The sequence below is a fragment of the Pomacea canaliculata genome, linkage group LG3 (assembly GCF_003073045.1).
Source record: "Pomacea canaliculata isolate SZHN2017 linkage group LG3, ASM307304v1, whole genome shotgun sequence".
Classification (NCBI taxonomy): Eukaryota; Metazoa; Mollusca; class Gastropoda; order Architaenioglossa; family Ampullariidae; genus Pomacea; species Pomacea canaliculata.
This window is the reverse complement of record NC_037592.1, coordinates 23,302,311-23,318,529: the sequence shown is the minus strand read 5'-3', so window position 1 is coordinate 23,318,529 and position 16,219 is coordinate 23,302,311. Positions and strand designations below refer to the sequence as shown.

At 37.3% G+C, this 16,219-nt stretch overlaps 1 protein-coding gene across 6 annotated transcripts; it reads left to right on the top strand.

Annotated features, from left to right (window-relative positions):
• Nucleotides 1–4,221: 4,221 nt before the first annotated feature.
• On the top strand, nt 4,222–14,674 carry LOC112560221. Of its 6 annotated transcripts, none has more exons than XM_025231896.1 (9): nt 4,222–4,414; nt 4,639–4,708; nt 5,830–5,925; nt 7,066–8,340; nt 10,119–10,266; nt 10,667–11,053; nt 11,204–11,377; nt 11,687–11,922; nt 12,967–14,674. In XM_025231896.1, the coding sequence occupies exons 4-9, from the start codon at nt 7,103–7,105 to the stop codon at nt 13,232–13,234; spliced, it is 2,451 nt and encodes an 816-aa protein (XP_025087681.1). In that variant the 5' UTR covers nt 4,222–4,414; nt 4,639–4,708; nt 5,830–5,925; nt 7,066–7,102; the 3' UTR covers nt 13,235–14,674. The 6 variants fall into 6 exon arrangements, with proteins under 6 accessions (XP_025087681.1, XP_025087680.1, XP_025087683.1 ...); XM_025231895.1 differs by having other exon boundaries at nt 4,633–4,708; XM_025231898.1 differs by lacking the exon at nt 5,830–5,925.
• The last annotated feature ends 1,545 nt before the right edge of the window (nt 14,675–16,219 follow it).

Here is a 16,219-nt window from a genome sequence, read left to right as displayed (position 1 = left end):
TAAGAAAGCTGGTCAAGGACAAAAGTGGTTCTACATGTCAAAAAAGAAAAGAGATGGACAACATATGATGATGATGATGAGGAGGAGGATAACTATTTGAATGATATATAATATACCTAAAATACATTATAATGTCTTTATTGTAGGTTATGGCCCCAGTCTATACTTTGCAAGAAATGTACAACCCTTCTCGGCTAAATTATCATTAGGAAAATAGCAAATTTTTGAAATATGCAAAAGAGGATATAAAGAATCAAAATCTATCAAGTAAGTGTCATTTGTCATTCTCATTTAGAGTTTGTATAGATCTGTGTGCATTTATGCTCAGTGTGCCTTAAAGACATATCTTTCAGAATTAAAGACAGTGTGAAATGTTTTTCACTCCATGCTACAACAAATTTTTAAGCACTTAATCAACAAAATTGTACAAATTTCCTTTAAGAATGTGTGGGTGTCTACCACATGGAAACATTTTACTACTAGGGTCCCCTTATTATTCTGATCTGAGGTTGAACGTGAAGCTAAAATCTCAAAACCTGACACATACCTTCTTTTATAATCTTCTGTTATACATAAAGAAGCAATGTCCCCCTGTAAATTTCTTTTTGGATTTATTATGCAAACTAATAAGAACTTACCCTGTGGTTTCTAGACAATGTTCATCATAATCTCTGTCTTCCATTAAGCTGCATTGTAAATTCTCGATATCTTGTGGAACCGACACAAGGTCTGCCCTTAGAGTTGATTTTTGTACAATGGTTACCTTCCAGTTTACAAACAAGTCTTTGAACTGATGCTAACAGAAAAAAAGAGTTCTCTTTTAGTCCAAAACTTGACACACAACCATCTTTAAATATAATGTAGAATCTGCTACCTATTTGCTTTACGTTCATAAACCCTTATCATACTGGTGGAAGGTATTTTATTTACTGAGACCATATTTGGTATCCTGCAAACTGCTCAACTTTTAGCACAATATAAAAATGAACGCATGTACGGTCTCTCTATTTTATTAGATTTACATTATTTATCTATGTTATCCAGCATTTCTGTTGTATAGTTGTAAAGTCCTGGCATGTTTGTTGCAAATAAAGTAGCAGCATTAAAATTACAGATAAAAAACTAAAACATTGAAAGGTTTGAACCTCCACTAAAGATTAAATCAAACAGAACAGTGTAAACTGTGTAAATTAAAAAGTTCCTTACATCATCTGTGTCCACAAGAAGCCTGGTCATGACATCCACCATTGTTTGGGATTCTTTCATTCTAACTGCTTCATTTTCATTACGGTGTGCAAACTCAACTTCTTCAGAAGATATCCTAAGCACGCATGATCCAAATTGCTCCCAGCACAGTTTTGCCAAAGCCTTTCTCAAAATGTGCACACAAATGTGAATATAAACACACACACCCAGAAAAAAAACACACACACACACATACAGGTATATAAAGGCAAGTGCAAGCTACAAAATGTACATACTTAATGATGTACAGTTGTACATCTGACAACACTGTGATATTTTAAGCATGCACACACACACATAGTGAAGGAAACCTTAATACCCAGATAAAAAGCTCCATTTCTTTACTGCACAGTCATTAAAAATCCTGTGATTTTATATGGTGTTGTTCTAGTGATAGGAAGAATAGTTAGAATACATCAGATAAAGAGGGTAAGTTATCTGTCTGAGCTCAATTATTTCAATAATAGCCAGGTGTCACATTTTGAGAGACGTATATCAGGCCCAGGACACCTATAGCTCTCACTGCCTGGTGCTTTAGCTACTGTGCTTTGCAGATTGTGATTGCTCTTAAAAAACCAATCTTGCATATTGGTTATGGTGACAACAAGTACAAACTCTGACATTTTTCTATTTTATTCTCTTATGCCACATATTTACATATGCACTGATGATGAAATGTATGTTACCCAGAATAACATTATATAAATTGATTTTGCCACTGCCATTTACAATTAATTTTGAGATCAAAGATATCTAGGGGGAAAAAATTCTTTATTGAAAAATGTTTTTTCCATTAGTGAATTGTTGCATTCACATATACTATTAAAGTTAATACACTGTCCCTTGCTCATGTATGTTTTGGTTTTTACACAGCTCTAGATTACCATAAAAATTTTTCTATTACCGTAACAATCTTCCAGTTCTTCATCCCCATCTTCTCTGCTGATGCTGTCATGAGGTTGCAGATGATTTCATGTTCAGCATTTGAAATATCAAGGTGCCATACAGATGTTACTGACATACTTTCAATGATGCTAGAAGGCCAGTCAATAGTAAATAAAAGATGGTTTTCTGAAAATGATAATGGTTTCCAGAACAAATCCATAATTCAGAATTAATAATAAAAGTAATTTCAGGTCCCTTTATGATTTCTGTTGTTTTGCTACACTGTTAGCAACTGTTGCTATATAAAACCAAGGTAGTCCCACCCTGAAAACTGGAGTCATGATCAAAGAAAAATTATCTGCATCAAAAGTTCTATCCAAATTCAATTCATGATCTTCACTGTCTGAAATGTGTGTTTTACAATTGTGAGAGATAAAGTGGGTCAGAGAAGGACACAGATTGTAAGGTTGTTTGTGTTCAAGTGCAAATATGTTTTTTTCTACATGTTATTTTACGCTTATAATGGTGAAATATAAGCAAACATGATTTTAAGTTGCTAGACATTGGGGCTTAGTAAAATTAGAGTTCAAAGTAATTATATGATCTCAGATAATTCTCTGAAGTTTAGTTCTGCAACTAATAAACATGTCATTTCCTGAGCCATGCAACTTTTTTTAGTAAACCCAACTTATTTCCTGAGCCAAACTCAATAAAATGATCAGACAAGTAGGTAATGACTGAGAGCTTAAATTGTCTTCTTATAAGCATACCTGAAATGAGACTTTTGTTTTTGAGACGACCATTGTTCTGATATACCTTGGTGTTGTGCTCAACATAGATGACCTCTCCTGTTGTCAGATTAAATGCTGGGTCTTTATTTTCATCTCCAGTTCTCAAACTCTTAAAAAAAAAGTATAATAATGAATAAAACCGCATAATTTAAATAAGGAGCATATATAAGCACTTAAGACAAGAAAAACATATAAAAGGCAGAGGGATAAACAACTGGTGGCTAATAAAAGACAGATACAGAAAAGGTCAAGAGGAATTGGTAGTAAGTAAGAATTAACTGCCAGTATCTTGAATCTGCAAAGACAAATAGGGAAGTATATATATAGCCAATAGACACCCCCAACCCCCAAAAAGGTGAGGGGGATAAAGTAGAACTAACATTGTGTGGACTATTGTTAGGAGTAATGCAGAAGGAAGAGTTTTTTTTTAAAGTGCACATTTAAAGGATTAAATGGTGGGTTAATTGGTATATCGGATATGGAAGGGGAGAGAGTTCCATTAATATTGTTTTTGCTGTAAATAATCCTGTGTCCTTATATGGATATATGGTGGTGTAGCGTTCTGCTGCTGACAGGAAGATGAAAACCATATAAATACGTACGTTAGCTCTCTGGCTGAGCTGAATTATTTCAATAATATAGTCATAATTAGTTTTGATTTAGTTGTTATTTTTTCACTTTGAAAATATATTTTCATAATTTGTATCCCCTGTGGAATTAGTATGGCCACTTTTTGAAAATGCTGAAATGATAACAATAGCGAATCTACAGCGCTTGCCAGCTCCAACCAATTCAAACACTTTAAATACGTACACAAGCACAATGCGATGATCTTGATATAGCACTCATGCACCTCTTCAGAATATGCACTCGAATGAACAGGTACCCATATGCGCACGCACGCGCGCAAAACACACACACAGGTACAGTCGATCGGGATCGAGATGGTGGAGGAAATATGCAGATAGCACGCGGAGGAAATTATACGTCCTATGATGGGTTAAACCAAACTATATATACTTGCAAAAGACGCACGGACGAAACAACAACTTAATTGATGGTTCAATCATTATCGCATACAGGAGACTAAACAATGTCTTACCTCCTCCATCATTTATCTGTTCTTTCTGAAATCAGACGACTTCAAACGAGTTTAGTTTATTTCTTCTGCTCACTGCAAACGAGTAGCTAGGTAGTACGCAATAGGCTGCGATGCTTCTCTTGAAAACGAAAGTTAATTTTCCCCATTTTCTATTTTTATCTATCCAATCAAGCACTAGTTGAGCGTCACTTCCGGAAATCTACGATTGGCGCTTGAAGAAATGAAGTCATAATTTAAATCATGGTGATAAAAATTGTGCGATAAAACTAAACGGTATTGCAAGATTTTTAAACAGTTGCACTGACTTTTGTATCATTAGTCTGGAGATCATCTCATTTAAAACAGTTATGGCAGATAAGTCAAAAAACGGAACTATGGAGGATACGACTGGGTGTGTATTTACTATATGTACTGTAAACAAATGTCAAAACGTTGACTTACCATGCAGTTGTTTTGATTTTCATTAACAACATTTAAGGCAAGGCAATATTTGTGAGATGCCATTTATCGCTTATCGTGTTCTTGTTTTGATTTAATTTCCGTTATTTGTGTGTTTATGGATATTTCCTAACTACGGTTTTTGCTCACAATTAATATTGGTTTCACAAGTTTCAGCACATTTAACCCACAAGCAAACAAAAACGGTAATCGGCAAGAAGAAAATTGAAGAGGCTTTGGCCTTAAGGTATGTTGTTCGAAAACAACTACGTTAAAGTGCTGTGTAACCCTAGCAACTGGTGTTTTTAATGGTTTTAATTAGTGTTTCGACAGACCGAATTTTAGCTGCAGGAATGGAACAGACAATTTCTTTTTGCGAGTGTGTTTGAGAGAGTAGATCTTTAAATAATGAACAAAAATAGGAAGAATTTATTAAATATCTTTAGATATACCCTCGTGCACATAACTAAATGTCCTAGAAACCACAGTGCAGAAATTTGTTGTTGTTAAACGCTTCATCAATTAAGGGAAATTACAGAAGGTTTAGTGTAGATAATAGAACTGCAAACGATATTTTTAAGAAAATAGTTTTTGGGAGCTATCCTTTCTGTATTATTATTGTTGTTGTTGTTGTTGTTGTTGTTGTGTTGTATGTGATTAGTGTACTTAGTCATGGTGCATTTTTTTATATGATTAGTGTACTAAGTCATAATGTAATTTGTCAGTTTATGTCTTTCAAAGATGACATATTTTATGCTTTTAAAAATAAAAGATAACTATAAAATATTTAAGTTATAGTGAAAAACACACTTTAAACAATTTCTACACTAAAAGCTGTTCTTACTGTAAACCTATGATTTCATTTTCAATAATTAAATCCAGTGTTTTTAACAAGTTTTTGGGGAGAATTGTCCCAACATGTGACGATACTTAAATCTAAGCATATGTAATTGAGCATATTTAAAGACTCGGTTTTGAACTGGTTATTTCTTTTAGTCAGATATCATTTTGATCATTAGACTATAGTGCAGTTGAATCTCATAGCTGGAACTTGAAAATATGTTTGCTTGCTATTTCTCCCACTCTAACCTTAACTCCAGTGTCAACAGAAAACAGACTTCTAGTGATATATCTCTAGATGATTGAATCATCAGTTTATTCCTTTAAATAAGCAGCTTTTCTCGAGTTAAAAAAGACATAAAATTCAAAATTCCTGTAAAAACAGCAGTAGAGTCCCAGCAGACATTTATCCTTTTGGAAGTGGCATTTAAGAACACCATGATTGTAGTAGCAGATCTTGTAAAATTAATAAGACTTCTCTTTTTGTTTTTGTTTTTTTATTGATTTGTATTGTGTTCTTTTACAAAGAGAAAGACTGGAAAAATGGAAAAAAGAAAGAAAAAATAGAGATCTGGGGAAGGAAAGACTTGTTACTAGTCGCCAGGTTCAGAGAAATATCTTCAGGTTTGTTTGGATTTTTTTTTTTTGGTTTCCTTTCACTCTTTCTGTTTTTTGCAGCTGAAGTAGTTTATAATCAACTTAACATGTTTATAGTTCCACTGTTAATTAGTTGTTTAATTGATTTTTTTATTTGTAAAATGCTCTGCCATTATACTCCTTATGCTTCCATGCCATACTCAAGGCCTTTTTCATGGTATCATTTTATTTTTACTCTTATGTCATCACATTTTTTATTTGGAAATGACTTAAGTCTTAATATATTCAAAAGCAAAGAGGTATCTGTGATGTGTTGCTGAAATAAAATACTTTATAATAAGGTCCTAACATGTGCGGCCAGTCCCTACCAAGACCCCTCAGTGGGCTGAAATTTATGTAAAGTAATGCGCCACATTTATGCCTATACATTGCCTGTACTTACCTCTCACACATTTTTTTCTTATAAATAAGACAGAAAAATACCTTAGTAAATAAAATGGCAATATTAGCAGGGATTTGCTTAATTAATATAGAATGTATTGAACAAAGAAAAATACAGCTAAAACATGGATGCGACTTGCCAGAAACAGTGGAGTGGGGCATGATACTCCCAGAGGAGCAGCATAATAGGAGGGTGTGGGCAGAAATGCAGTAAGACTTAACCTTGAAATAGCTTGGATTTAGTGTACCATTGAAGATTGTTACTTTTGTGTATTTAGGGGGGATTTTAAGATTTTGCCAGTCACCTCTATTGCGAGTTTGCATATGACAGGGACACTGACTGTATTTGCTTCAGCACACGCATGTCCACAGTATAGTAATCTTGTAGAATATCTTTTGTACATGACCCTGACATAAAGAAGAATCTAGACAGAGCAGACGTACACATCAGTCTCTAAAACTGCTCATTTCATTGTTTTGATTCCTTAGCTGGCAATCAAATAAGTGATTTGTTAATGTTTATAGGACAACAATATTTTGAAAGCCATTTATAATTGCTGGATTTTTAACTGTTTAGATGTTTGGAAAAATGGTCTCTTGAGTCATTTCTATGCCATCTTTATAGTGTAAGAAACTACATTGTAATAGTGTAATAAAAGAATTTTAAAAAAAATTTTAGTTGTATTGCTGTTGTTCTCTTACAACATTTTTATTGCCTGCCTACAGGCCAGTAGCAAATGCCACAGTAGGTGCCCAAGCTGCTATGGACTCCTGCAACAAGAGACGGTCAGTAGCAGCAGTCTTCACTTCTCAAGCATCCAATATTTCTCAAGGTAATACAAAGGCCCATTGCTCAAGCATGAAACCACCTATAGGAAGACGACACAGTATTTCTGGATCAAAGCGGGCACTTAGTAAAATAGAAATACAAACATCTTGCAAAAAAGTTCCTAATAAAGAAAATTCAAATACTTTCATAAAAGATCACACAAAGAAGGTTGACTTCACTGACAAGCTTGATATCAAAGAGAGCAGGTCAGAAAAACAGTTGAAGGATGATCAAGAGAAGGAAGAAGAAATAATTGACAAAACGGAAGATCTTATATTGGATACACCTAATATCTGTGAGCAGAAACAGATTGTTAACTGTGCATTGAAGCTATATTCATCTTCAACAACTCCAACATCAAAGAAAAGACGAATTTCCATGTACCGTCCATCTGATCTTGTGGTCAGTTTTCCAAGGGATTCCATCAGTGGGGAGACATTAAAACTTCATCTAATCTCACCTACAATAGCTGAAAATCCATTGGCAATCAACTCTGCAAACAATGGTCCTAAAGGTAATGAACCAGTTGCTTTGACGGAAAATGTACACATTGAATCAGAAACTGGCTCACAGCAAGAAAATGCACATTGTAAACTTGTGAAGAGTAGCAGATCAACAAGCGCATCCCAGCAGTGTAGCACCGATTCTTCTGTTTTGCTCAGTAAGGCTGCTGTTACCAATGCGCCCAAAATAGGATCCTGTAAGACACCCAGGTTCAGCTATAGTGCACAGTTTTTAAAGTCTAAGAGACGGTCTGTACCGACTACTCTTGCACATGGTCAGACCTCTGGAGTAAAGTTGCAGAGTCACCAAGGCCTTCAAGCACCGAATTTCTGTCATCTTCAGAAGTCTGTCGCAGAGAAGACACCAAGCAGAAGCATTCTCAAGCGTCGGTCATATTTCTGGGGAGAAGTGAAGTCTCATACTGACAGTGGAGATTCAGTTCCCACAGACTCCAAGGATCAAGCATTGTACTCTGAAGCCAAGCAAGATGATGGCCTCCCAGCATCCAGATGGCAAGATGGGAAGGTGGAGGCATGTGACCAGCAGCATGTGGGGAAAAGTTCCAGCCATGTGACCTTTGCATCAGATGTAGAGTCAAAGAAAAACAGCTCAACTTTCAGGAAAACTCCACTAACCATCAGAGATCATAGAAATGCTGATCCAGTCAGGTATGCACAGTTTACATTTTTGAAATTTGCTTGAAATCAAAGTAGCATGTGTGTGTGTGTGTGTTGCTGAGGAACTGGTTAAAATATCATCTGAACTGAATCACTGAAGTTTTATTGTTAAGTTCATGCTGGTATGTATGCTAATTTGATTTCTTGAAACTTTTATTTTGTATTTGTAATCTTAAATTCCTGCACAAGACTTATGAACAAGTTTTACATTACTTGAAGAAACTGAATGAAAGAAACATAAAGACAAATTCCTACACCTGATGATCCTAATGGAGGTGAGTTGTAAGTGGTTCATGGTTAATTTATAGGTTGTTTATGGAAGGTAAAGCCATTCCTCTTCTGCTAGGTTCTACTTTCCCTAATAAATCAAGTACTACATTCTTTGCTCATGAAAGAACTGGATCAAGGACCAGTGTTAGACTGTAGCAAAGGGAATGGCATGAGGTGGTTGCCAACTGCTGACAAACCTTGCCAAGATGTTAACATATGACTTCAGTTATTGAAGACAGCAATGACCATCCTCTTACAGATAGCACTGCTGTACTAAATCAATGGACTGAACAAGCAAACAATCTGTACAACTTCCTGTTGAAAATGGATGCCAACATCCTCAAAATCAACCAGACTAGAATCAGGGAGCCCACAGACCTACTGGTCCTCCAGGAGGAGGTCAGGAGAACTGTCTAAAAGGATGGAAGTCACCTGGTGTTGACTATGTCCCAGTTAAGCTCCTCAAGCAGGGTGGGGGAAGTAACAACAAAGTCACATACTGTTCTGTGCAAAGAATCTGGGAACACAAAGAATGCCCTAATAAATGGACACAGTCACTCGTCATACCCTTTGCAGAAAAAAGGAAACAGCAAACAGTTCCAAAACTACAGAATCATCAGCCAACCAAGCAAGTCATACTGAAAGTAATCCAGAATCGCATCAACACTACCACTGAGGAACTGCTAGCAGAACAGGCTGGCTTCAGACAGGCAGGAGCGTAGCTATCCACATAGGGATCCTTAATGAAAGACAACATACAGGATCTTTTGCATAACTTCATCAGCTTTTAAAATGATGCTTGACAGAGTCTGGAAGAGGGGCTATTGCATGTGATGGGCTTATTCAAATCATGGTAGTGGTGTAGAAGAGTTCAGTGATAAGCAAATAAGAGCATTTTTTCACACAACAGTGAATTGCAAGACCTTACCAACAGATTGACAGGCAGTGTGAATGAATAAAGAATGGAGCCCAGCACTGTCAGGACATGCGTAACACCAATGGTAACTGCAAAGCTGAGATTTATATGGAAAGTACAGCTAAAGGTGGTGGACAGCTTTAAGTACTTTGGAACCATCCTTTCCAAAGATGACAGCTGCACAGTAGACATCCACATCAGGATCACAACAGTAAAAGCAATAACCTGGCTGGACATGATTTGTCAAAATAGAACCATCAGGTTTGCTACAAAGTACAGGCTGTACAAAGCCCATGTGGTTCCCATTATGCTGTTTGTGAGACATGCATTCTGTTTGCCAATAGAGAGAGGAGAATTTGGATATTTGAGACCAAGTTCCTGAGGAGTCTGATCCAAATCTCATACATCTTTTATTATTTATGGTCTCTTTCTCTGCTGCTGAGTGAACGTGACTTTTCTGGCTTTACCTGTTGAAGTAAGCTGCAGAGAGTTAATATAAGATTTGTGATAATAATGTTTGCATGCAGAAGCTTTGCAGCATGTTTACCTTTGATTGTTTTTTTAAATGACCTTTATCTTCAAGACATAAACCTAATGAGTGGATGGCATGCAAACATCATACCCACAGAATGAGACACATTAGCTGCTTCCTGTCCCAAAACCCCAAAGAGGAGACGAGGCTACGACTGCAACTTAAACCTTCCATGACAGTGAAACAGCTATCTGAGCAGGTATGCTAAGCTTGCTATGCAGAAATATTCAGATTTTTTTGTTTTCAAGCCCAATTCAGTCAGCTTGGTTCACAGATATTTCATTTAAGAAAATGTTATCCAATGCTAAATACAAATGTGAAATACTTTGGAAGTGCTTTTATCTGTGTAAAAAGAACTTGTCCGAGCTGTTGTAAGTTTAATTCAAGGATGCCATGCATGTAAAAAAAAATAAAATATTCACATGTTTTGTAAAAAAAAATATGCTATTAAATTTCTAGCCTTTTTTTTGGACAGCACATGCTGTTTAACTCTGGGATATCCAGACAGCATCTAGTGTTCTAGATGGCATATGCTATTAAATTCTGCCTTAGTGGTCTTGTATTAGAAGACTCGGTGACCATTTGTACTGCTTCTACAGGAGGATGCTCTAGTGGAAGAGGAGTTGAGAACAAATCTGCTGGAGAAGTTTGAATCACGGGATTCAGTAGACTTGTCTCTATACAATTTCAGCTCTTCGCCACTTATTGGTGCTTCTCATGAAGACAAAACAAAAGATGATAATGATGAGCTTAAAAAGGAAACTGATGTTATAGCAGAAATGGGAGAGATGGGAAAAGACAAGGAAGTTCATGTTGAAAAAGCTGTGCAGGAAATGAACTTAGAGGAGAATGACAGAGACAGTGATGAGAAATCGGAGTCTCCTGGAGTTGACAAGGGCAGAGAGGAAATGTCAGATAGCACAGACATCAACGACCTCAGTCGTCTGGACGTTGACTTTGACAAATGTCTGGCTGCTGTTGAAGAGGTAGGTGTGCATGAACATTCAAAACACACTCCCACAAGAATATGCACACAGACAGGACACATAAGTTTGCAAAAAAGAAGAGAGGAAGAATTAAGTAAGAGTGTGGGGAGAAGGAAGTCTGTTGGCTTATTAAGTTTCCTTTAATTACAGGGCTTACTTTCTAGCACTGATGCAATAGAATGGCTGGATGCTGTGGCTGACTCCTTTTGTAATGTGAAGCACAGTGTCAAGTGGTATCAATGCAGAGTTGCTGCTCTGCGAATGTCTGGTGACACTGACAGGCTCTTGGCAACTTTTGAAGAGGCAATCATCAATGATGTCCAGGTAGAGTAGATGCCATTATGCATATGTGTTTCTTCCAGTGCCTGCAGCCATTTGCAAGTTACAGTATGAGTTGTAAGGTTTCATGCATCAGAAGACATACAAATGTACAATGTGACTACTTTGTTAAAGTAGAACAGGTGCAGCCACTGATACTCCCTGACATGCTGTTATGATGATGGGATAATCAGATCTGTGACCTCGTGGTTAACTGGTACATGATATGCCAAATACTTACAAGAAAAAAAAGGAGTTTTGAAGACATTAAGATGCCAATTTCTTGTGAATTATTTTGGAAAATTGGTTTTGCAGACTAGAGTGAAACTGGCATCATTAGTGACAGAAACCATGAAGAAGTTGTTGAGTTCTGGGAGGAGTCTGAAGAAAGGACGTTACTCAGTGGCAACACCTAATTGTTTAGGTGGCAGCACCAGCAAAAGGCGATCAACATTTCACCACGTTCCGCTGGAAGAAGTCCAGCAGGAAAATGTCTTTGAGTCAACCACTGTAAAGTACTCAGTGGTAGAAGTCACACCATTTAAAAAGAGGTTAGTCAGGCATAGAGGTTCCTTAATATAATAATAGAGATGACATGTACGATGCATTTCTCAAGGGAGCTCACTGCACAGAAGCTTACAATGATCAAATTCTCCATGATCCCTGAGGCTGTTTGGAAATAAAATATCACGAGGGTATATTGCATCTCTCTGTCCAGCTGTGACTGCAGAAACTAACATTACTTTTCAGTTCAAAGTGTGGTAGATCAGATAGATCAATGTTAGAAATAGATCTGTATGATGTTGGTGGGAAAAAGAAATTCTGCAAGCAGAGAGCTTTGTGATGATCGGTAGAATGTTTGATCAAAACAGAAAACTTTGTGCGATCTATGGTATGCTCAGCCAGTGAAGCATGCAACATTAACCTAGCATAATATACATGGCTAAACACCCCAAAAAAACAATCTGAAAAATCTTGACCGTAATAAACTCTGTTAACAGTTAGTGCAATATAATGAACATTCACCAACCACATCCCACTAAAACATACCAGCAAATAAATAACCAACATCCAGTAGGATATTCAACGATGCAGGTTAACAGCTATACGTGTAGTTCAATCTGTCAAAGACCTTTCAAGCAAGCCAGCCCCCAACCCCATCCCCACCCCACCCCCCAGGAGGTCTGTTATCAAAGTTAAAGGTGTGTGTCTCTTTTACCAAAAGTCAATTAAATTATATATATATTTTACTCAACTGTGAATGGATGTCTGATTGCAATCCTGGTCTTGTATTTGTGCACATCAGCTGTTTACTCATGGATAAAATTGCCTTAACTTCGGTAGGAAGCTAGACACTTCTACAACATACACTCACTCATATACAAAGTAACTTACAGACACACGCTATGCAAACTCATGGTCAGGACAGAGTCGCAGTGAAGTCTCTGTTCATGGCATGGGAATAAAGAGAATAAAAAAGCAGAAATCTGTGAATGGCATCTTCTCTATTCAAACATATTTTTTTATCTTAATTCAGTCATTTCTTTTTGTCAATCTTTCTTTTTATAATAATAAAAATGTAAATGTTGTTCTAGGCGCCGATTGACAGAAGAAGGTGACCGCCTGGTATCTGTCATCACCCCTGTCCGTCGATCAGCTCGGCTGATTGCAGCACAAACCAAATCTGTCAGTGAAAAGCGACCACCAAGATATCAAAAGGTTTACTCAACCCTCAAAGACATTCCCAAGCAGGAGAAAGAATGTATGTTGTTCCAGCCAAACAAAGCATTAAACCCAATACTTAGTAGTGCAGACAACAGCTGCCTTGACCAGGACGAAGAGATAAAGTCCCAAGAAGGTTAATTTTGGGACGTCTGGTCGAAATATTTCTCTTGAGCAGTTGATGAATTCACTTGACCGAAAAATTGTCAGTTCATAAGGTGCTTTGCACAGGCACATATGAAACAATATTGAATGCTTTAACTTCCAGAAGATTTTAAAGGCTAATCCAGATCACATATGAAATTACACTAACATTTGCTGCCAGGTTAAAAGAACATAGTTTAGTCAGTTTGTCAAATTTGAGTGTTATTCAAAACCTTTTAAGATTACATGAATTGACCTATATTTTAACATATGATAACACTTAAATTGTAGACTTAGATGACTTAGAATTTATGTTAAGGAGATGTTTCTGTAGGAGGGATTCTACTTTTATAAAAAGATGTCAAATAAAAAAAAATGCTTAACCTTTTATAAAGTGCAGTTGATGTTTGGATAATTAGATGCTTATTTCTTGGAAATTGAAGTTATTCGCTCAGATTTCCTGTTTTTATACATTTGAAGATAAATGTTACATGCAGAGTGTCTATGACCAAAATCTCTGGAAGAAATATTTTAAAAATGTAGCAGTGAAAGCTAAGAAGTTTATTTGAAGTTCATTTATTGATCAATTTGATGATCCTATTGTTGATTTGATCATTATTATCCCCATGTGCTACAAAGTTTTTGAGAAGATGTTATGTGGAGTTACCTGCACTAAATTTTTGTTGAGCAGATGGACTGATAAAGTTTGCCATAGAAGCCTTTGCATAGCAACAGATAGTAGATTCTGCATTGTCCAGTCTGTCCACTGTTATGTTCACTGTTGACATGTGTAAATAAATTTCTCCATTTAGTAACCTTTGGAAACAAATGTCGTAGAAGTACATGTGCATGCTGCAATTGTAATTTCATTTGAAAATTATTTAATCTTTGCTGTGAATTTGTTTGTTGACATAGTCTAAGATAGCAAGAGTTGTAGCCTCACATTAGACACATTGTCATGGCTGCTAGATGTTGATTGGTCTCCCTTGGATTAAACTGCTATGTTATGTAGTGTAGACTAGGTAGGCTAATCCTCTGTGCACATATTTGTCTCCTGTAATATGCGATGCAACATCGTGGGTATAAATATTCCAGAGAAATAGTTGCGAATCACTTTTATGAAGTGAAAAGTTCAGCTACTTGTTTCCCGTTTTTCTTTTGTGCAATATGTTTATACATTGGGCATGGTGCTTTTGACTTTTAAAGACGACATTAATACTTGGGTATTCGATTCCTTGTTTTTTAAACATACTATCTCGTTTCTCTGTCATCTGCAGGGAAATGAAAATAAGACGACCAAAAGTTTAAATTCTTGATGAAATGTTTTTGCGATGTTATTTGATTTTTTAGTCGAAGTTTATTGATTAATGGTAACATGGCTTTTAACATTTTTTTTTTTTGCTAATTGTAAATTAAACATTTAAAGTTTGAAATGTCTTTAAAGAGGTGTGTGTGTGTTTTCGCATGCGTTCGTGGGTGTGCAAGCATGCTTGATGTTTGAGAAAGGGATGAAAATCTGTCCCCAAACAACGGTGACATTGGAAGCGGAGACTCAGTCTTGACCTTGGCTGTTGCAGACGATCTGATTACGAGTATATCAAGTGCCTCTTCGCTACCAATATTTTTCCATCCTGCAGACATCAAGATGTAGAAACCTGCCGCAAGGTACGGCAGCCTTTAAACACACGGCACCGCACGTGACTACTCACTCCCTCCTGCAAGAAGCGGAGAGGGGTTAGACACGTATACACTGTCTTGCATCATTAGGCAGACCCTAATGGGCGAAAGTGGAGGCACTCTAGATGCTGCAATAGTTAGAGATGTTTTTTAATGGGCGTGCCGAGAAGAAAAGCCAGGAGGCTAAGTGCATCGAGACTGTCGCTTGGGGCACAGCACTGTATAAACGGCATACCTGTCTGATGGAACCGTCCCTGTCCTCAGATCGAATATCTTCCTGTCTTCTCCCTCCCGGTCTCTTTATTCTCTCTGTCGCAGTGGGGACTGGCTGTCCTGGGTTCAAATCTCATCTCGGACACATTATTCATTCTCTGCATATGTCCTCAGTTTACTGGGCTGGCTGCTTTGCCTTAGCTGCTAGCTTGGCATAAAACACCAACTCCACCCTCTATCACTGTCCTCCATCTTTCTCCGATGATAATAGCCTTAGTTGCTGGCACGGTGTAAAACACAATTCTCTCTCTCATTATCTCATCCCCCTCCCCACATACAGATACCTCACTTTTACCTTTACCTTATGCGATTTTCTTCTTTCCGTTAATCTCGCTTGATCGTTAACTCTTCCCCAACTGTGCCTACAAGGACAAGACTTCGCAGTATTTAAGTGTGGTCGAGAAAAAGGTCGGTGTTTCTAGACCTGTGGCCGAAAGACTTCCAGATACACATAGAAACTGTTCCGCTGAGTACATGACTTATCAGGGAAAGGTAAAACAAAGCATTAAAAAAATTTCAGAGGGCTTTGTACCTGTGTATGTGAATTCAAGGGAAAGTCATGCATCACTCGTATCTCTAAGATGCAGGGTGAACGGTGGATTCTTCCTCAGAAATATTCACAATAAATTTACGTACACAAAACATTCTACAAAGGCTCTTGAACTGGATTATCAAGATGCACGTGGTTTATCTACGACCGTATTGACAATATTTCGCGCTCGGGACAAGATGCATGGCTCCAGTACGAAAGAAAGAATGGATTTACGGCAGTAATGTGTTGCAAGCTGGCGCTGCAGTAGCTCACCCCTTACATGGTTGATGAGCCCACCCTGTCTTCGTCCCCTCAAATTAAGAGGAATTAACTGCGGCCTGCCTGACAACAGGCCAGGAGTGAGTTGCTTTCATGCAACAAATCAGATAGGCGATACGTACATTCCGTCGATCGACCGGAGCGCCGCTCGTTGCACGAGTGCCAAATCACTCCCGGTGTCTAGTGGAGCAGACCAATGATAGCAGCGATTAGGTTTCTCT

Bases quoted from the DNA above. Each gene is read 5' to 3' on its own strand.
- LOC112560221 (XM_025231892.1), top strand. From the start codon at position 4,371: ATGGCAGATAAGTCAAAAAACGGAACTATGGAGGATACGACTGG. The intron at 4,415-7,065 runs GTGTGTATTTAC...GCCTGCCTACAG, and splicing joins ACTATGGAGGATACGACTGG to GCCAGTAGCAAATGCCACAG. The intron at 10,267-10,666 runs GTATGCTAAGCT...CTGCTTCTACAG, and splicing joins TGAAACAGCTATCTGAGCAG to GAGGATGCTCTAGTGGAAGA.